Source organism: Ailuropoda melanoleuca, chromosome 2, assembly GCF_002007445.2.
Source record: "Ailuropoda melanoleuca isolate Jingjing chromosome 2, ASM200744v2, whole genome shotgun sequence".
In the NCBI taxonomy this organism is placed as follows: Eukaryota; Metazoa; Chordata; class Mammalia; order Carnivora; family Ursidae; genus Ailuropoda; species Ailuropoda melanoleuca.
The window spans coordinates 192,586,290-192,608,510 of NC_048219.1; the positions used below are offsets into that span (position 1 = coordinate 192,586,290).

At 48.9% G+C, this 22,221-nt stretch overlaps 1 protein-coding gene across 1 annotated transcript in view; it reads left to right on the plus strand.

Moving 5' to 3' along the window:
• INPP5D (inositol polyphosphate-5-phosphatase D) overlaps positions 1-22,221 on the plus strand; it is a 114,663-nt gene that overhangs the window by 43,574 nt on the left and 48,868 nt on the right. Inside the window, exons 3-6 of the mRNA XM_034655413.1 lie at positions 4,542-4,692; positions 6,892-7,063; positions 10,577-10,717; positions 19,965-20,052. Of these exons, the coding sequence (XP_034511304.1) occupies positions 4,542-4,692; positions 6,892-7,063; positions 10,577-10,717; positions 19,965-20,052 (552 nt within the window). The remainder of the gene's footprint in view (positions 1-4,541; positions 4,693-6,891; positions 7,064-10,576; positions 10,718-19,964; positions 20,053-22,221) is intronic.

Here is a 22,221-nt window from a genome sequence, read left to right on the forward strand (position 1 = left end):
GTCACCACTGCCTCGATGCGCTGAGGGTGTTCCGTGAGAGCCCACCTTGCCTCACTCCCCTGCGCTAGTTTCCAGCTAGGTTTGGTGGGTGGGAGGCGGTGAGGAGAGGGTGGGGGCGGTGAGGGTGCAGGACCTCCTGCCCGGCCGTAGAAGGCCCCAACTCTGGCCAGACAGCCCTCTTGGGGTTCCTGAGCCTGCTGCTCCCCTGTGCGTGTGCCCAGGCTGGTGATGGCTCTCCTATTGCTAGCTCTGGAATGCTGCTCCCCTCTTACTGGTATCCCTACACCCCATCCGTGAGATGCTCCCCAAACCCCCTGGTGTAATGTGACATCTGGTTCCTGCCAGGACCTGCCTGATACATATAACAATCTTCTTGTCAACATTTTGCATTTGAAAGTTGTTGAAAAGGCACCACTTTTGAGGGCTGCGGCCCTTGGGGGTGGGGAGCGGTGGTCCTCCTACTGCCAACACCCCCCCACACTGTTCTTTGCATCACCCGACCCAGACCTTCACAGAGTCCTCTCTGACCAACTCCCCTGACCCTCATCCTGACCCCACCACAGCGAGTCCATCCAGTCACTCTTGCTGAACACCTCTGATTGTCAGGCCCTGCAGCCCCATTTGGGGGTACAGCACTAAGCAGAGCTGACCCCTGACCAGGTGCATAGTAATGTGGATGTGGATTTAACCAGGCCCCTACCCCCAAGGGAACTCGGTGTTCCTGCTGGCCCACGGTCAAGGCCCTGTTCCCCTGGAAGCCCGACACCCAACTGCCTACTCCTGGCATTACTTGGCTGGGTTTGTGAGGCCTCCCCCAAGTCTGGCTGCCCTTTGAGCAGCCCCACCCCCTTGCTGGCCACCCCACCCTGCCTTCTTGGCCACCCTACCCTAACAGAGAGCCTTTCTTGGTCCAGCTTAGGAATGAGGACACCACAGCTGGGCTGCTCCTTTCTGTGGTGGCCAGGTGGGACCTCCCACCACCTGTCTGAACGTTCCTCACCCCCTCACCCCACCCCAAGCCTGGGCCAGCTCAAGAGCTTATATAATCCTGGGCACTCTGACCTTTTTCTCTTCCTGTTTCTGTTCTAGAATGTGCTTTGAACATAAGTTCTTAAAGGCATCTCTGTGAACCCCTTCAAATCTTAGTGTCAAGATGCTGATGAGAAGAGCTCCTCCAGAGAGACCCTAACTTTGGCTAATTGACACCCTGCCTTCCCCATTTCCTCCGTGTCTGTATGTCTGTGCAGCCTGTTGAGACAGGCTGCTCCCTGCGAGTCTTCACTTCAGGTGGGATCTACACATGTAGACCCAGTCTTCTGGAGAGCGCCCCATTGCTTCCTGGTGCTTCCCTCTAATGAATGGTGGGGGAGGTGCAGGAAGGCAACCCTCCCCAAGCAGTGCCTTTCAGTAGCTGGCCATTCATTGGCTTGCCCCCCATCCCCCTAAGACAGGCTGCTCCACCATCCTTGAGGTTTGGACTCAACCCTCACTGTCTACCTTCCTGGGACCGTGGACCACCTGGGCAGCCAGCAGCCTTGGCTTGCCAGGCCCTGACTCCCTGGCCTCTGTGAACAGTTCGAGCACAAGCAGGGTCCAGCAGCTTTGTCTTGCCAACAGCGCCCAGCACCTGCTACGGGCTCCGAGGTCCCCCCGCCCACCTCCTGCTTCGCTGTGTCTGTAGGGATTAGATTCACGTTCAAGTGTCCTGTTCCTCTGCATGCTTAAGATACTGTGTATTTCATCAATTCGAAGACACTTGTTTTTTCACGCTTAACATCTCTAAAATAAAATGTGTCCAGACTTAATGGGGTATCATGGTTTATGCTTTAGTTTTTCAGGGCGATGTGTAAGAACGTGTGTCTTAGCGTCAGTGCATCTTAAACTCCCACGTCCAACGTGCCCCCTCAAACACACATTCCTGGCTGAGAACCGTCTTCCACACTCACACATGACCTGCTTCACCTTGACTTTCCTTGGATGGTTTCATATCCTTTTCCCATATGCCTAGTGGCTTGACATCTATTAACTGTCAATTCTTTGACAAGGTGACACTTATCACAGCTGCTTTAACAGAATTGAGTTCATCGAGCTTGCGTCATGTCAAATTATTTTTGTTATTCTGCTCACTTTCGGTTTTGAACCCATTCTGGTTACTTTTTAGAAGGCCTAGCTGCTGCTGCTCAGATATTTCTGGTTCAATAATGCTTGAAAGAGATTGTTTAACATGGGGCTTTGTGACAACAGGGAATTTATTGGAAAGAATTAAAAAAAAACAACCATTGTTAAACTCTATACATTTACCTAATAGCTTAAACCACACAAACACACATACATAGCCTCAGTTAGAGATTTACATCTGTGCAGTGCATATGCACACACAAACCCACTTGGAGAGACAGAGGCCGAGTGCAGAGCCCTGAGTCAAGGTGAAAGTCAGGTGGATTCTCATTGAAGGCAAATGCACCCTCACTACAACTTGGGGTTAACCACCAGGAACAGGGGCTCAGGGACAGGTCTGAGTCCTGGTCTGTTCCCAAATGTCTGGGTCTGTCCCTGCCTGGGTCATCGTGCCTTGTTTGCTATCCCAGTCCCACTTCCCTGGAGCCCTGAAGACCTCCAGACCAAGGCACCACCCCAGCCTCCCACATCAGTCCTAACCACGCCAGAGCAACAGGTGGCCTGACACGGAGGTGGGCAAGTCAGGATGGCCCAGCCACACTAAGCCCAGACCCTGTGTGTTCAGCGACCTGGTGGACTGTCCAACTCCCATCCTATTTGCCAGGTGGCCTTCCTTCCCACATGTGATCGTCCCAGCCCCTTCAGCAAGAAGGTAGCTGGCAGCCACCAGGGGAGCAGTCGGACCTCTGGTTTCCAACTCCTATGATGGCAGCTTCTCAACTCATTTTAAAATTCCATGACTGCTGGGGTACCTGGCTGGCTCAGTCGGTGGAGCATGTGACTCTTGATCTTGGGGTTGTGAGTTTGAGCCCCACGTGGGGTGTAGAGATCACTTTAAAAAACAAATAAAATAAAGAAAAAATTCTACGACAGCCATTGATGAGATGGTCGTGATGAAAGTGCCGGTGAATCACAGACACTTAGTGTCGGGACCAGGATTGCTGCGCTCTGAGGCCAGGGAAGCCCCACCCGGGAGGGGGGTCCTTTCAGACCATCCCCGTACCCACCAACAGCCTGATCCCTTTCTCCTGTCTAGCTGCCCAGGCTCACTGCTCGTCCCCGGGGCCCAGCTACAACTTTCCCCTCCACCTAGGGCTGCCACCCCACTCAACCTCTTCTTAGCTGGATCCAGAACACTGGCCTCACACTGTCCACCTTCTCCCTCTATTTCAGAGAGGGGGAGATGTCCAAGAGGCTTCTGGGTTTCTGCCTAGGCCAGAGGGGAGATGATGGTACCATTCCTTGAGTCAGAGAACACGAGGAGAAGCAGGGAAGTAGCAGACAGGGAGGATGGACAGGACTTTGGAGCATGTTGGGCTGGGAGCTAGAGGGCACAGCACTGATGAAGTGAGTCTCCTCCTTGCAGTTCTCCCATCCTGCCCTGCTGCTCAATGCCCCCTCGGTGTGGCCGGGGCCTCGGTGAGGTGGGGCTGGCTGCCAGGGCCCATCTTGAATTTCTTGTCGGAAGGGCACCTGGGAGGCTCAGTTGGTTAAGTGTCTGCCTTCGGGTCAGGTCAATATCTTGGGGTCCTGGGATCAAGCCCAGCGTCCAGCTCCCTGCTCAGGGGAGAGTTTGCTTCTCCCTCTGCCTCTGTCCCCAACTTGTGCTCTCTCTTTCTCTCAAATAAATAAGTAAATATATATATATATATTTTAAAGTTAAAAATGGGGTGCCTGGGGGGCTCAGTGGGTTAAGCGTCTGCCTTGTGCTCAGATCATGATTCCAGGGGCGCCTGGGTGGCACAGCGGTTAAGCGTCTGCCTTCGGCTCAGGGCGTGATCCCGGCGTTATGGGATCGAGCCCCGCATCGGGCTCCTCTGCTATGAGCCTGCTTCTTCCTCTCCCATTCCCCCTGCTTGTGTTCCCTCTCTCACTGGCTGTCTCTATCTCTGTCGAATAAATAAATAAAATCTTTAAAAAAAAAAAAAAAAGATCATGATTCCAGGGTCCTGGGATCAAGCCCCACATCAGGCTCCCTGCTCAGTGGGGAGTCTGCTTCTCCCTCTCCCTCTGCCACTCCCCCTGCTTGTGTGCTCTTTCTTGCGTGCTCTCTGTCTCTCAAATAAATAAATAAAAATCTTTGAAAACAATAAAAAGAAAAAGAAAAGAAAAGTTAAAAAAAAACAAAGGAAAAGAATCTTTGAAAATATCCTATTTGTGCCTTTTGCAGACTGGCGCCTGGGGCTGCTGGCTATAGGATGGGAGGGTGTGGGTGTGGTAGACAGACACTGCGTAGGAGCCCAGGGCTTTTTCTGGATCGAGGTCACTCCCTCGGCCTCGTTGGTCTCCGCTACAGATGGCCTTTGTGGTTAGGCGATGTCCCAGCAATTGAAATGTACTTCCGTTTGGGGTCCTGTCCTCAGGCATCCGAAGGTGTCCCCATGAGGTTCTTCACCAAGCTGGACCAGCTCATCGAGTTCTACAAGAAAGAAAACATGGGTCTGGTGACCCACCTGCAGTACCCTGTGCCCCTGGAGGAGGAGGATGCAGGCGATGAGCCAGAGGAGGAGACAGGTACGAGCGAACTAAAGGGAAGGCAGGAGGGGGCACTACGGGGGAGAAGTCCTGGGGTGCTTTTTTTGCCACAAGTGCTTTTAGATTAGGTGGGTCCGATTATCAGAGGGAGAGAGGGTGACATGATGACCAAGGACAAGTTAGGAAAGCAAGCTCTGGGGTCAGACTTCCTGCTCCCCAGCTTCTTAGCTGTGTGACCTTGGGTAAATTACTTAAGCTCTCTGAATCACAGACTTCTCTTAAGGAGACACTAAAAATAATATCTACCTCTCGGGGTGCCATCATAGGCGTCACCGAATGCAGAGCCTAGAGCCTAGCACACAAGAACACTCGTAAGTGCAGCTCCCATCCTCATCAAAACAATCAGCTGCATTTCGCTGTAAAGAGAATGAAGGAGGACATGCGTGTACCTACTGGAAGGGCGAGAGAGGTGTTTCTATAGATCATCTTTGAAAGGAAAATAAAGCCTCAGGAAAGTGTGTGAGAGTCAAGCCTCCCCTCTAAACAGGGGGAGGCCACGGAGCAATCAAACAGGAGTCTGGCAGAGGAGGGCACAGGAGCTGGACCCACCTGGATGGCACCCTCCTTTTCACTCCAGAAGGTCACTTCCTAACGGAAAACCTGAGATACATAATTGAGCCCCTCACCAGGTCAGGGCTCCTCCTAAGTCCCAGGGCCTGGAAACAGTTGGGCCCCCCAGGGTCGCCCCCAGACACACTGAGATCCCTGGGCTGGTGCCTGCCTTTCCCTGCGGGCTGCTCCAGCCAAGTGCACCCCCCCTTGGGCCTGCTTGTGGGCCACCGGCCCACCTTCCTCCCACCTTCCTGGAGACCCAGTCTGAGTGGCCGCCCAGCTCATTGGCTGCCTGGGTGGAGAAGGAGCATTGAGGAGAAGGCTTCTCTGCAGAGGAGGTGAGGGCCAGGCAGAGTGTTTTCAAAAGGACCACAGCTCCATGGAGGCCGAGAGGGACCTAGGCAGCCCATGCCCCTTCTCACCCCTCATCAGAAATAGCCAGAGCTGACGTGTGCCCATGTGAGCCCAGGTCACTCACTGGCTCAGCCATGGCCATGTGGCCCCCCAGCTGTCCCCAGATGCCCGAGCCTTGGCCTTGATGCTGAGGAGCCGTCCTGCAGATTCCCTTCACACGTTGCTGTCCTCCCCTCCCTCACACCTGCTGGCCTGGCTGTTCTGCCTTTCCGCATGGCCATCTGGAGAAAGACCCCAGCACCGTCCGTAACGGCCGGGAAGAGAAACCCAGTCTTGTGACTGCTGGCTTCACTTCCCCAAAGGAGGCACAGTTGTTGGCTTGAACCTGAGCAGTGTGACCGCCACCCCCACCCCCTTGGTCCAAGGGGTCTGATTTGGCTCAGGTCTTCTCAAGGTGCTGCCAGTCCCCACAGGGCTCAAAACACACTCATACCATCGTAAGAACCTCAGGCCAGGGGAGGATGAGAAGAGCTTGTCGTCTAAAGAGAACATCCCCACGTGGCTCTGTGGCAGGGGCCCTGGAGTGGCCGTTTGGTGTGGGAGGAGGCTGGGGTAGGAGGTCGTGGACCCGAGAGGCTCTGCACCCTGCTGATTTGTGGTGTGTGCAGGACAAACGTTCTCCTAAAGGCAAATGAGCAGTAGTCCCTTCTCCCAGGCCAAATTCAAGTTGTTTGTTTTATATTTCAGTTCTCTGTGTGAAGGGGGCCCCTCACTTTCTTTTATTTGTCTTCTAGGGTCTGGCAGGGAGAGAAGGAACAGCAGAGGCTGGAGGGAATGCAGAGGAAAAGAAGGCCAGGGTGGGAGCAGGAGGAGAAGTGTGGCCTGGGCCTGAATGCTTGCTCCCCCTGTCCTGGAACTGGGCCTCTGCCCCATCCAGGGCCCCAGCCTCAGCTCTCAAAGCTGGCCATCCTTCTGGGGCTGCTGGCCCCACCTGTCCAAGGCCAACAGCCCAGCTGGCAGGTGTTTGCTGAGCACCTGCATGGGACAAACAGTATCCCAGGGCCAAAGACCTCTAGGACCAGGTTCCTGCCATCAGTAGGCTCCCCCATCTAGTCAAGGAGTGGAGACAGAAGGACAGTGCAGGCACAGTGGCCTGAATGGACCTCGCAGATCGGGGAGGGGTTACTACACGAGGGAGCCCTCTCTAGGTGGGTGATTCTGAGAGAAGCTAGCGCTTAGACCACATGACATTTCTGCTCTTCTCTTGGGTAGAAGGTGTCCTGTCTCCACCCGAGCTGCCACCGAGAAACATCCCTTTATCTGCCGGGCCATGTGAGGCCAAGGAGGTCCCTCTCTCGAGCGAGAATCTGAGAGCCACCGAGGTCAGCAGGCCAAGCCTTTCGGAAACATTGTTTCAGCGACTGCAGAGCATGGACACTAGTGGGTGAGTCCCTGCCTGGCGGGCCTCTCAGCAGCCAGCCGTCAGCGCCACTACACCCGGGCAGCCCCCTCTGTGCTCACTCAGGGACAGCTTGCTCTCCAGGCCCGCCCCCCCCACCCCCACCGCCCTGCCTCCCAAAGGCAGGTCTGAGGAAGCCCAGGTCACCCCTCTGCTGCCCGGGCAGGGGTGGCCGGCTCAGCTGCTCTGTCTCACCGGGCCCGGCTGCCTGGCAGGAGCTGGTGATGGAATGACGTGGAGTTCGCCGCTGCAGAGGTGGCCCTGCTCCAGGACATAGGGGCCTCCGCTGGGATCCCCTTCCTGGGGCTTGCTGTGAACCCATCACGGAGATCTCTGCAGCCGTGGGGTCTACTGAGGCAGATGGCCCAAGGCCAGGAGCTGCCTACACTGCAGCCTGGACCTGCCACTTGGCTCTTTCCTACTCTGGCCCTCCGCCGGGGCGGGGGGCACCTTCCTGTCACCAGTAAATAGGCCAGCGTGGTATTTCTGCATGTGGTATCGACTGTGGTCTACACCGCACGGCGCTCCTTTCTTCGTGCGAGATGCAGTCATTCTACTACTTAGGTTCTCCTCACTCTGATCCCGAGCTCTCAGGATCGCGTCCCACAGGTGGGCCCACCCTGGCTCCTGCTGGTCCTGCGCGTGAGGTCCAGCACCTTTGCTGTACTCCTGTGTCTCTCTGAGCAGGCCCAACACTTCCCTGGCTGGATGGTGGCCAGTGGGAGTAGCCTCCAGGAGGGGTGTTAGTTGTCTTGCAAACCACAGGCCCCGACTACCAGACAGGCCAGGGGGACGGCCTCAACCGGAAGGAAGCGCGGTGAGCGGGAACTGCGTCCCAGTGCCCAGCACGTGGCCTGGCATAGAGTGGGCACCCACCAGATGTTAGTACCCAGTGACTTCCGTGCATTAAAAATCTAAAAAGATTTTTTTTTTGTTTCTTTGTGTGAGAAAAAGCCCCCCCCAAAGAATATCCTACCGGCAGGGCTAATGCAATGTCTCCAGCTCGAAGGATCAGTTTGAGGGCTTCTCTCCTACCATCCAATTTGGCGAAATACAAAGGAAATGCCTGAAGGTACACACAAGCCTCCCGGTTGCTAAGATACCTGGTGTTTTTATAATTGCACTTTGAATATACTTTGATTCTTCCCTAGGCCCACCAGGTTATATGCTATGCACACTCCTTGCATTACTTGGGTTCTTTATCAAATAGCTAAGCATCCAGTATTTGGAATGCATCAGTGTGTTACCATGACTACCCCATGGACATGTGTAAATAACAAATACTTATCAAACTATTCCCATTGTTCAGTTTCCTCGAGTTTCCATCTCTCTCCAGGGGTAGATACTAGATGGAGTGAGCTCCTTGGGGAAATAAGCAAGGATGCTCAAACAGATGCCACCAACTGCCCACTCCTCCCGACTCCCCGGCATCTCCTCCTCAGTCCCTCCTCTCTAGGAACAGGTGTTCTCTTGGGCCTCCGGGCCCCAGTGGGGCAGGACCGACGTATGCAGCCAAGTTCTGTGCAGCCTCGCGAGAGGGGCGGGGGGCGCCTGGGGGCTTGTGTGCTCTCTCGGTTTGGCTTCTCAGTTCACATACGCCGTGGAACCCTCCTAAAACCTCTGCTTGGAGCTGGGGATGAGTAAATGGAGCACGGTGGCGACATAAGGGAAGCGGTGACACAGTGCTGGTGGCATAAGGGAAGCGGTGACACAGTGCTCGTCCTCAGTGCTCTTCTGGGTCCCGACGAACCGAGATTCTGCCTTGTGTTTGAAAGTCCATCATTTTGCGTGTAACATAGCTTTTTACATGAAGGACTGCCTTTCAATTATTCTTTTTTTAAAAAAAAATATTTTATTTATTTAAGAGAGAGGAGAGAGAGAAAACACAAGTGGGGGGAGGGGCAGAGGGAGAAGCCAACTCCAGTCTGAGCAGGGATCTTGTGGGGGTGGGGGGACTCGATCCCAGGACCCTGGGATCATGACCTAAGCTGAAGGCAGACACTTAAGCGACTGAGCCACCCAGGGGCCCCTAGATTATTCTTAATTATAAGACAACCTGCCCAGTCTTTTGTGCAAGTTGATTAGATCTAATCAGTTAGGCCGTGGTTAATAGTTATTACAAGAGCGCTGAAGGAAATCAAGCTTCTCTGTTGAACAGAGGTCACATCTTTATGTTAACACTCTCCTACAACGAACATCTTAACAAAGATAGATTCGTATAACAAGCTCTCGTGGTCTCAAGAGTTATGAGTCAATAATCATTAGAACCATTAAAATATCTATGCTAATACTATGGGAGCGATTATGTCCTTTCTAGAAACAGACTTGGGCAGAAACTGGATTTTTAGGATGTCAAGACAGACCCAGAATGAGTGTAGATGAACGTTCAGTGTTAGGACGACGGGCATGTAAATCGTTTTCAATCTAAAGAAGTCAAAATGGCCAATGGCCCTTCTAGTCTCAAGAGCAGGAGCTTTTCATGCTTTCAAAGATCCTGCAGGAAAAAAACCTTTGCCCTCCAGCTTGATCATACGTTGAGGCTGGAACAAAGATTTTTAAAGCTTGCAATAATTTTTTCAGCCAGGTAAGTCAACAACCTTCTGGCTCAGTTTGCTCATTTGTATAATAGGAAGGATCATCACAGCTGTGTCCTAACGGTTTGGGGACCAAAGGGGAAATGGGCCTGAAGTGCTTAGCAGAGTGAGTGCAGGGTTATGCCCTGGAAATACTTGCTGTGACTCTGATTTTAATCACTGTAGAAACAAAGACTCACAGGTTACCCGGGCCAAAAATGGTGATGGGCAAGAGAATGTAGAGGGACCATCAGACCTCTGTGACAGCCCTGGTGCAATCCAGCCAGGGCTCTGTTTCCGAGGGGCCATTGCGCACTGAGCTCGCCCGGCCTGTGTGTGCCTCGCCCACCCTGGGCAGCTGAAGGGGCTGGGCCAGACCCCGGAGGGCCAAAGCAGGGCACCTGGGCCCACTACCATAGTCGAGCCCATCGCTTACCACACAGACTTCCCCATGGACCCCAAGACAGCTCGGAACGTCCTCAGCACAGAGCTAGATTTTGGAGTTGGTACGTGAGCTAGAGCCATTTGCCATCTCTTCACCGAGCATGCCTCAGCCCCTGATGCTGTCTTTAGAAGGAAATGAGGTAGGGAAACAAGTCCGCTGACCGCTTCTCAAGTTGTTTTGTCTCCTTTGTAAAGGATAAGCATTTCCAGCCGTATCCCTTCCTTCCAAGTATGGGCTTGGGAACAAGCCTTTATGGGTGGGTTAAGAGGCATCCTCCCTCCCCCATCCTTTAGTCTAGCTCAGACATGCTTCTCTAGCTATCAGTAGTAAGACCAGGGGCACCATCCAGGAGTGCACACATGTTCTCCTGAGGGACAGTGTCTCGGCCGGAGACTCTAACAATGAAGATTTCTTCTTTTCCAGTTGGTGTTTGTGGCCAAAGGAAGAGAAGAAGCCTGTTTCTCTTTCTGTTATTTTCAGGCTTCCAGAAGAGCATCTTAAAGCCATCCAAGATTATTTAAGCACTCAGCTCGCCCTGGATTCTGACTTTGTGAAGACTGGCTCCAGCAGCCTCCCTCATCTGAAGAAACTGACCATACTTCTCTGCAAGGAGCTCTATGGGTAATGGCTCTGTGGCTCGGGCAGCCCCTGGGGGCACGGGGGCAGTCCCCAGCGAGAGGAGCAGCTCATTAGTGTGACCCCTGCCCTCCTCCTGGCTCTCCAGATACCTCTGCTGTACTCAGAATAATTGGGCAGTTGGCAGGGTTTAGAAATCTTTGTGGTCGTTTCAAGGTTTTGTTTTCATGGTATTCGAACTGGGCTTTTGTTTTTTAAAAACAAAAGTGAATTTGAGGCCAGTTGCTGTGGGAAGGGGTGAGTGGGAGGACACTGCTGGCCCTTTCCCACTTGCTCAGGATCTAGCGGTAGGACTTCTGTAGCTAGTCGGCCTTCTTGTTGCAGCTTGCGCATTGGACAAGCACATAAGGGCTCCAAGAGGAAACAAATTCAGCTCAGCCTATTTTCTGCAGGGTGGCCGATGGCCCAGGGCTTGCCTGCCAATGATGGCAGTTTGTTAAAGCCAATTCACCAAAACTTTCGTTTTCTGATACCGAATTCACTGAAAGGCCAATTGGTAAAAATTCTGATTTCTTTTAGATTTTTAGGATTTTATGTTTTAACTTAATGCTAAAATTAATTTCAAGTTTAATTACATTTTAGTTGTTAGGGCAAAATTAAGGCCACAGTGCTACCTGAAGAATTGACAACAGTCTACTTTAAATGCTTGGAAAAACAGAAAACACCATTCCAGAAGCATCTGAGAGAAATCCTAAGGAGCCAGAAGAATCCCATCATAAATGAAAGGTCAACATTTTGGTTGGAAAAATAGCATTTTCTGTGGGTGAGGCTTTCTTGGACTATATACCATTTCGTATATTATAAACATAGAGCCGTTTCAGAACTCTCTTGTCAATTTCTCTGGGGCCGTATCCATCTTGGCTTAGTTAGTATGCAAAAAGGAATCTTTCATCATCAGTCATCAAATTGAACTTCCCTCGTAAAGGCTCTTAAAAGCACAATCAGTACATTTGGTAAATTTAACAAATAATTTCCTTGACAAATGGAGCAGTCATCAAATTGGCCAGTCAGGTCCCATTTCAATGAATTGGCTTTCAACTCATGCAGTTTCAGCCAATTGGACCCAGAGCCATCATTTTTAGAGATTTCCATGGAGAGATATTTTTCCATTTGATGCTGTTGTTATAAATCATGTATCACTAGGGAAAACACGTACACACGGCACTTTCTTTTTAAGAGACATGGTTTCAGGGACGCTTGGGTGGCTCAGTCGGTTGAGTGTCTGCCTTTGGCTCAGGTCATGATTCCAGGGTCCTGGGATTGGGTCCTGCATTGGGCTCCCTGCTCGTCGGGGAGCCTGCTTCTGCCTCTGGCTGCAGCTTCCCCTGCTTGTGCTCTCCGTCTGTGACAAACAAAATTTAAAAAAAGAAAAAAGAAAATAAAAAAAAAATTAGAGACACGGTTTCATGAAGACTGGTAACAAGCCATTTGTGTTCCAGTGGAGGTCCTGTTCTTTGCTGCTTCCTTGTCTAGGAGGAAATACCCCTCTCAGTCTCTCCACTGGCCTCCCCCAGTCACTGGCTGCTTCTCCCCCCACCGACCTGCACTTTCCTGGATCTGGGTCACCTTACTTTATGGACACAGCAGATTCGCCCACGTGCCTACCTCTCCGTGCTCTTGGAAAAGCTTCTTTTGGCTTGCAGCTCATCTTTATTTATGGGGTAGTTACCTTCTAGCTAGAATTAGGGACACGGTAATGTCCCCTGCACACCTGTCTGTCCTCACCCTCAGAGGCAAAAGCATAGCCAGGCTTAGAGACTTGGTTAACTGGGGGCTGGAATTTTAGAAAATCTTACATAGAAACAGTTATGTTTCCCAATCCCTAACTACGAACTTGTCGTTTTCAAACTGCTTTTTTTGGAACAGGGGTTCAGTTCATTCATTCATTCATTCACTCACTCATTCACTCATTCAGTTATTTACTTAACAAATATGTATGGAGGGCCTCCTCTGAACTCTGTTCTGGGTACTGAATGCAGTCAGGAACACAATGCACAAGGTTTCTGCTCTTTTAGACCTTGTCGGAGCGGATGTCTTAGTGAAGGGCACCATAGTAGATTAAGTCTGTAAATAAAGATAATTTTAATAAGCATTATGAGAAAATAAGACAGGCAAAAGTGACAGAGACATGGGGTGGGAGGGTCCCGGTGTCCTCTGTGGGTTAAGGAGGCATCTCTGATGTGGCGATGGAGCTGGGACTGTGGTGATAAGGGAGAGCTAGCCATCTAGCACTTTAGCAGACACATGTCAAGAAGAAAGATCCTGAAGCAGGAATGAGGTCAGCCTGCAGGGAACAGAAAGTGTGTGGCTGGAGCATAATGAGGGAAGGAAAGTGTTAGGAGCAGAGCTCGGGAGAGGCAGCCATAGGGTGGGCCAGACCCAGGATGAATTTTAGTTCAGTCTGAATTTTAGATAAATCCCAAATACTTTTTTAGGATAAGTATAAACCATACAATACTGGGATATATTTATACTAGTAGATTATCCATCATTTCTCTGAAATTTAAATTCAACTGGGTGTCCCGTGTTCTATCTGGCAATGTCAGGCAGGAGCCACAGCATGTGTACCTCACAAGACTGTAGAGAGTTTAGAGGGTCCTGCCACGATCCGAGTTCTGGCAGTGGTGACCCAAAGTGGGAGAGCAGTTCCGAGCTTGGGGGTTGTGATGTGTGGGCAGCTTATGAGCAGGGAAGTCAGGGATCTGTCTGTTCTGCTTCCTGCTGAGCGCCAGGTTTGGGGACGATGCCTGGCACATGGGAATGGCTGATCTCAGTTAAATGTGATGACCCAAGGACATGGGGGCATGCAGGCGCTGAGAGTGGTGTGACGTGGGGTATATGTGGATGGTGGAGAAGGCACACTTGCTGCCTGTTTGGGTGCAGGAACTGGGGAAGAGGAATAGAGGGTGACTCCTGGGTTTTTGGTGGGAGCAGCTGAATGGATGATGATGCCAGTTCCTGAAAAAGTGGAAGTTGAGGAGCAGGGCATGGAGCTATGGGGAGGTCTTCCTCTGAGCTATCAGGCATCCCACCAGCTGAACCACCAACCGCGAAGTTATGCTAGAACTTTCGAGCCCCGGAGACCTCAGAGCTGGGTCTCCATTTGGGACTCATCAGCCTGCAGTTGACACTCCAAGCCAAGAGACAAGTGGGGTGAGTTCACCGCAGGGGGAGAGTGAAAGGAGAAGGGGGCCCAGGCTGGACGTTTCTATGTGGGGTGCAGGAGGAGGAGCTGGAAGAGGTGACTGTGTCCATCCACTCAGACTGCCTGGCCTGACAAGAACATTCTTAAGTGGGGAGATCACAGAGAACCGAGGAGTGAGAAACTGTGCAGGAGCCTCCCCTGCAAAATGTCCTGCCAAGCATGTGTGTCTGAATGTCCACGGCACAAAGGCTCAAGGAAGATTTGGAGTCCCAAGTTAGATTCTCTAGAATCAGACAGAAACTTTTCAGGAGAAGAAAGAATAGAGAACAAAGTCACCAGAGTCTGGATAAATATGGTAACCCTTGAAATGGAGAAATGAGAAGAACCCCAAGCAGAATTTTAAAGTAAAATGTCCAAGTGTGGAAGAGGGTATTTTATCTGTTAATGAGAGCGGGGTTAAGATTTTTTTTTTCCTGACAAAGAGCGCTGTTGCATGCGACAGGGGTGGGGGGCAGAGGGAGAGAGAGAATCCCAAGCAGGCTCCACACCCAGCACGGAGGTGATTCAGGGCTTGATCTCATGACCCTGAGCCAAAACCAAAAGTCAGACGCTTAACTGGCCTAACCGACTAAGCCACCCAGGCACCCAGCGGTTAAGATTTTAATAGACAAATAAACCCGAAACAAAAATACGTCACCAGCCTTATAACTGCTTCATTGGAGGCCATAAAAATAAACCTGTATTTTCAAATCAAATCTGAAAATTAAATCACAAAACAGAGCAGAATGTCAGGGAAGTATATGTGGAAACCACAGGAGAGCTAACTAAGCATGGGTGAAGAGCGTGTGATAAAAAATGGATAGTTTTTGGAAAGAGGGCATTGAGATTCAACTAAGATCTGGTAGGTGGGCTCTCAAAGAAGCAGGAAAAAAATGATGCGTAATTGATGGGAAATATAGAAAAGAAAACATTTTCCCCAGACTTGTAAAGGACCTAAATCCACGTATGGAGCAGCCTCATGAAGGTCCAGTTAGCAGAATAACCAAAGAGCAGCATCTAAATCTCTTCTTACAAAGTTCCTAAAACACAGGGGAAGGTGACTTCAGAAAGTAAAGAATTACAGCAGCACCATTTCTTTTAAAATTACAATATTTAATATTATTCACAGGGCCTGATGATATAAATTCCAAAGTAGGTATCTCCAAGGAGAAGACCACAGACCTGGGATTAACTGACCTAGATGTCACTCAAGAGCACAGGGAGTCTTTGCAGATTTAGAAAGAATTGTGCAAATGTTCTAATCACATTCATGGGTTTACTTGAAATAAGGATCCAAGAATTTTTTTCCCCTGAAATCTTACTAGAGTGCTGTGATCTTAAAAAGAAGAACCCAGCAGCTTCCTGAGCAGCTGGATATGGATACACCCAAAGCGAAAGTGTTCATTTCTGTGATCCCAGAATGCAGTGTGACGAAAATAGAAATAAATAAGAAAACTAACCACAACCACCCAACCACCTGGACGCTTTTAGATGGCCTCCTAAATCACAGCTGAATTAAAGAAGGAACTGACACAAGGAGAGCCTACGTGGGGTGGGGGTGGGGGGGTGGAGTAATCAAACCACTCAGTCAGAAGGCTGTGTGATGCTGCCAAAGCACTATTTGGAGGAAAAGCCATAGCTTGAAATGCTCCATTATGGAAAAGGGAATACAATAATGAGTCAAACACACAAACTGAATCCAGACTGTGAGTCTCTTGAAGGTATCATGGGTCATGTCCTAATCTCCTTGATACTTCCCACACCCAGCAAAGTACCTGAAATATTTTGTTTACTCAATATTCATGCACGGAGGTCGAACCAGTGTGGGATTTGTGCCACCTGGTGCTATTCCAGGGGCTGGAGATAGAGCAGCGAACAAAACAGTCTTGAAGAAATCTCTGTTGAGCAAATAAACAATAACAACAACTGGCAAGGAAGAGAGCAGGGGGAAATGGTAAAAACAAAATCAGAAATAAATTAGGGAAAAAGTCACAATTTTATTTTATTTTATTTTTTAAAAAGATTTATTGATTTATTTTAGAGCGTGCAGGAGCAGGAGGAGGAGGGGCAGAAGGAGAGGGGGAGGGGAAGCAGATTCCACCCTGAGCCGGGAGCCCCGAGGCGGGGCTTATTCTCACCACCCTAGATGACAACCCAAGAGTCGGTGCTGCTTAACGGACTGAGCCACTCAAGCACCCCTACAATTTTAAATATTAGAATGTAAGAGATTTAATCATCTGCATTAAAGACTTGCAAATCAGAGACACAGTGCACAAATGATATGGCTACAAATCTTCAAATTATACTCAAATGGAACAGATGTTTTACATACTATAGAAAAATTACCATGAGGGCCCTCCTTTGAAGTTTCAAGAAACAAATAATGACCGTCATCTAGAAATTATTCCTGAATGACAAAAATCACCTAATTTAATCGTCAAGAAAAATAGGATTCAAATACAAAAACCTAATCAAGATAATAGCCTGAAGTAAAACTGCATCCAGTTTCATTTATTAATATCAATGTTTAATATTTCACAAATGTTTTAGTAAATATAATTTAGTAATATGAAAAATGGAGTCTTGGGGCACCTGGTTGGCTCAGTTAAGTGTCTGACTTTTTTTTTTTTTAAAGGTTTTATTTATTTATTTGACAGAGAGAGAGAAAGCACAAGCAAAGGGAGCAGCAGGCAGAGGAAGAGAGAAGCAGAGGGAGAGGGAGAAGCGGGATCCCTGCCGAGCAAGGAGCTCAATCCCAAGACCCCAGGATCAGGACCTGAGCCAATGGCAGACGGTTAACCCACTGAGCCACCCAGGTGCCCCATAAGTGGGTGACTCTGGATCTTAGCTCAAGTCTTGATCTCAGGGTCCTGTTGGGCTCCGCTCTGGGCGTGGAGCCTACTAAGGAAGGAAAGAAAGAAAGAAAGAAAGNAAGAAAAGAAAAGAAAAGAAAAGAAAGAAAAGAAAGGAAAGGAAAGAAAAAGAAAGAAGAAAGAAAGAAAAGAGAGAGAGAAAGAAAGAGAAAGAAAGAAAAGAGAGAGAAAGAAAGAAAAACGGAGGCTTTATCTAAGAACTCACTTCAAAGAAGAGTCAACACAGAGAAAACACCATAATTTAGTAGATTAAAAGATGAAAGAATCATTTGCATAGGCGTCCTAACGGAAGTGTGATTAAAAAAAAGTCATTTCTTTCTTTCTTTCTTTCTTTTTTTTTAGAGAAGGAAGGGAGGGGCAGAGGGAGAGAGAGAATCTCAAGCAGATTCCCCACTGAGCGCAGAGCCTGACTGGGGCTCAATCCCAGGACCCTGAGATCATGACCTGAGGCGGGATCCAGATGCTTAACTGACTGAGCCACCCAGGCGCCCCACAAAAAAAGTCATTTCTAATTTTTAAAAAAGCCTAAAAAAAAAAAAAGGATAGAAGGGTACCCCCTTACCAATGCAATAGGTGTCCATGTAAAACCAGTTACGGCTGCCAGGGAAACAATACAATCATTCCATTAAACATTTTAACAAAGGAAAAAGAGATGCCTTTTATCACCTGATTTCGTGCTGTGTGGGAATTTTTTGCCAAAGGAAGAAGAGAAATGGAAGCAAAGAATAGAGAAAGCAAAAGTTAGGAAAACAACATCACATCAGAGCATTCCTTCTGAGCCTGGAGTTCTGGGTTGGGCAACGCAGCATGTGCTGGCTGAATACTGAATGAGAATCTTGGGGAAATGAACTAACTTGCTGAGAACAGGGCAGCGGTGGTGCTCCCTCTGGGAGGGCTTGGACAGGGGCTCTGAACCCCTAATGAGCTGTCTCTGTGGTATGACCTACCCTAGGACCGCAGTCCTCTCAGTCTTGGCCCCCTGGGTTCCCTTGAGCTGGTGGACCCTGCCAATGGTTTCTATGTCCCCAGACAAATCCTTTCTGTATGACAAAGCCAGTCCTCCTTAAGCCTTCCAGCTGAAGTCACAATGTGTCATTGGTCATTCTGACCCTAACCAACACGTCCAGACACATCCGGGAGCCAGTCAGGTTTCTCAAAATTTTATAAAGTTTAAAAATGCAAGAAAAGCTAGCATCCTTCTTAGAAAACCCTAAGGATTCAGCTTGTGTATATGTATTTGTGTTTTTAGGATAATATTTTGAAAAAGGAGAACTGTGAGGGAGATCTATTTGATGTTAAAGCATGTTCTGAATGAGTGCCTAGGAATTTCTTTTTTTTTTTTAACCAGAATTCTTTTCTGACAATGGGGATGAACAGATGCTGGAGCTCTGGAGGAGGGGATGGGGAAACCCAGAACCCAGTCTGCCCCGCACTCTCCCTGCCCTGCAAGTCAGCTCCCTCCACCCCATCCTTGGTCCCCAGAGGAGAGCCACGTGTGACCCCCTTCAAAGCCAGGAGGCTACAACACCATCCCCAGAAACTGTGAGACATTGTAAATCTGAGATCATGACATTGCCTGGTGCACGCTGGGAGCTCTGGATTTTTAGTTAAATGAATGCTATGGATCCTGGAAACAAATTCGACCATATTCAAGAAGAGCTCATGCAATGGACTAGCCCAAGGGAACGATGGAAAAAAGAGCAGGTGCTGTTGAGTGAGACTGGATAGCAATACAGAGAAAGATGAACTTAATTCCACCACATATTAAAAAAAAAATTCTAGATGAGGAATTAAGAATGTATCATATCAACAGGAAAAACCCATATATAACTCTAAAAAAAGCACATGAGAAACCAACTTAAAAGCAAAAAATTGCCTAGTAAATACTGATGTTAAATTTTTAACTAACGTAAGCAAAGAATTACCAAGGAAAAGATGAAAAATAGAACAACAAAAAATGGTAAGGTGCTTTACAATGAAATCCAGCCCGCCTAGGATGACAGTAACAGAATGGAAAAAAAATCCTTACAACATCTAGATTAAATAAAAAGGAAAGCAGTGTGTGACGAGTTTATACCGATGCCTAAAAATTCTAACAGTTTCCAACAAAGAGAAATACAGTAGAAAGCAACCATGCAGAAAAATATTTAATGACAGTAAATTAAAGACATTCAATCGATGTATCAATATTGAAATGCAATGTTATCCCCGCAAAAAGAGAGAAGAAAAGATCGCGGATAGAAAGCAGACAAACCGCGAATGAGCTGGGTCCAACAGTGCCTGAGGCCGTGATGGGCACCGTCACTCAAAGGCTCGGCAATATTGATGGAGCCGTAATCTCTGCTTATCATAAAACTGTAATTGGAAATAAGAAAGTAATAGGAACAATCTGCTCAGAGCAGCCCTTATTTGTAATCACCAAGATCTCAAAATAACCCAAATATCTGGCAGTTCATTTTCTCAATAGACTATTTTGAAACCATTAGAATGTTAAACAGGTAAAGACATGAAGTTTTGGGTGAAATAATAAATGAAAAGAACTCAGAAGTGTCTGCCGCTGTGCTTACAACAATGTGAAAGCAATAGAGAAAGACAGGAGGGAACAAAGCATGGGTAAAGCTCTGGGGTAGGAGTTGTGGATGAATTAGACTTTGAAAAATCTCTCCAGGCGTCCACCTCAGCGGCAAGGAGGGGATTTGAACCAGAATGCTCTGACCGCCAGCACAGGAAGCCCCTGGGGCACGCATTTAAAATGCAGATTCCAGACCAAATCTGGTTGGGGCCCAGAAATTTGCATTTTTAACACTCCGGTGTGTTTGCAATTCTTATAAACACTAAAGGTTGGGAACCGTGGCTTACTCAGTGATTTCAAAGTAGTTTCGGGATTCTAGATTCTAATTATCTGCAGGCTACGAGTCTGGCTAACCAGAGGCAAATCAGGTCTACGCATCACGACTCCACTTCGGTCGGGGGTGGGGGACGGGAAGAAGTGGGGGTCTTGAGGGGTGGGGGGTGGGCCAGCATTGGCAGGCCTGGATCTTTGCCCGGGCTTGTCCTTCTGGGGAGGATCTCTGCCTTTACCAGATCGGGTGTGACCGTGCTTCCAGCTGAAGCCTGCGATGCCTCATCCGGGTCCTCACTAATCCTTGACCTTCACCTTGTCCCCTGCTCCCAGCGAAGTCCTCCGGACCCTCCCCTCCCTGGAGTCTCTGCAAAGGTTGTTTGACCAGCAGCTCTCCCCTGGCCTCCGTCCACGGCCTCAGGTAAAGGCTTTGGGGTTGAAAAGGCGAGATTGATCAACCGGGGTGGGGGTGAGGCGGGGGAGATAAGGTAGCGGGAGTCCCGAGGGCTCAGAAGGGAGCCCCCCACCCACTCCTGCCCTGAGTTGGGTAGACCACCAGAGCATGGGATGGGGTGGGGGGGGGAGCCTCAGGACTCTGTTCCTCCAGTAAGGCATTTCCCCGCTGCCTGATTCTGATTTAAGGAATGATTTCAAATTCCGCACCATCAGCAGAACTAGTTAGTGCTGAATAGGAAGCAAGGCAGGGCCTTTTTTTAAAATCATTGCTCACTGGAAACTATTAGAAGAACGTGAGGTGCCTAAATGCTTGATCCTACCTCTTGCCCCAAAAAGAACAGGGTAAAGGTGCTCCCTGCCCACCGGCCCCACCAGCTCACAGTCTGGTAGGAGCCAAGGCCGAGTCATCCACTAAGCAAAGGTCTGTGTTTTGAAAGGTGTCACCAGCAAAAGTTAAAAGCAATGTGAAAATGTGATCTTTTCTCCACGGAAAGTACTTGCAACAGATATAAGGGACAAAAGATTAATATGTTAACAACAACAAAAAACCTCCTCCAAATAAGGAAAACAACTCAAGTTTTAAAATGAGAGGTTATAAAAAAGGCTGTCTTACTGAAGAGGAATGGGAATGACCAATATATATATATATATATATATGTATATATATATATAGCAAAAATATATGTATATTGAAAAGTTCAACCTCACCTCATTAGTAACTGGAAAATGACATTCATAGCGGGGAAATCTCTTGCCTATCAGATGGGCAAAAAGTTGGTTGGTAAAGTTAGGGCTTGGGTTGGGTTTTGGGGTCAGGGACTCACATAGGTTCACCGCTCTGCTCTGTTGCTGGCAATGGGGGAAAAATGGGTTTTCTGAAAGGCGCTTTGTCCACCTGCGATGACTGCTAAATGCACACATCCTTCAAGCAAGCAGTTCTTTATGTAGGCAACTGTCTTAGGGACAGAGACATTTATTGCTTATTGTGGCTTTATCTCTATAAACAAAAAACACTGGAAACCACCCAAACATAGAGTTGGTTGAGTTGGTTAAAGTAAGCTGCAGAATTCTATTCTAAGGCGGGCACACTGATGTGGACAGATTCCCCAAGGGATACTGTTGGGCGGAAAAAAGCAAATGGCAGAACAATCTATAAACGATGATACATGTGTGGAAATCAGACCAGAAGGATTTAAACCCAAAGCGTACTCTGGTCACAACACTGGGGTGATGGGACAAGGGAGAAGGGGCGGCCAAGGGGGACTTGAGGCTTAACCAGACTGTATGCTGGAGGGGTTTTTACTGAGAAAATATCTATGTGCTATTTGTACAACTTAAAAATTCACCCAGAAATTAAAAAGGTAATTTTCCTTTCCTTGAAGTGAACGATGAGACGTTAATTTCTGGGAAAGTAAAAGCAAATCTAGGCAAATCAGGGGCTCTGCCAGACACTAACATTTAAATAGTTTGAACAGAAGACCACACACCCACATCTTTGAAATAGATCAGAAGAGGGCGAGGGCCCCAGAGAGTTAACCCAACCCACCTGCCAGCCGGTGTTTACTTTCAGTGACCAGTGACAGGATGGAGCAGGGACCCGAAGGAGGGTGGCATCAGACATGGATGGAGAGAAAGGGTTCTTGTTCCCATTCTCCCTCATGAGCCCCTGACTCATAAGGAAAATGCAGAGGTCGTTCTTGATGCCTTCAGAAATTCACAGATTGAGGAGGAAGTGGCAGGCTGCCTGAGATAGAGGAAAGATCAGAAACAGCTGACCCCAGTATCTGACCCACCCCCACTGGTCCTTGTTTTCCTCATCTGTGAAATGGGCAGAGTGTGTCCACCACTGCAGGGTTCGTGAAGGAGTAAGTGTGAGACATTGACTGCCGTACTCTGCTGACATGTGGCCCTGCCCCTCAGGTCGGCAACACAGGCTGGGGACCCCTGGGCCCCCGCGTGGAATTTATCTGAGAACTGATGGGAGCTGCAAAGTGCAAGGTTATCAAAAATGACTGTGGACCTCGAGGGCTGGGAGATACCTGGCTCAGCCCCATGTGAGAAAGGAGAGTCGTTAACCTTGGAACCCACATCCTCCGTTTAAAAGGGCAACTAAAAAGCAAAGTAAAATAACTGG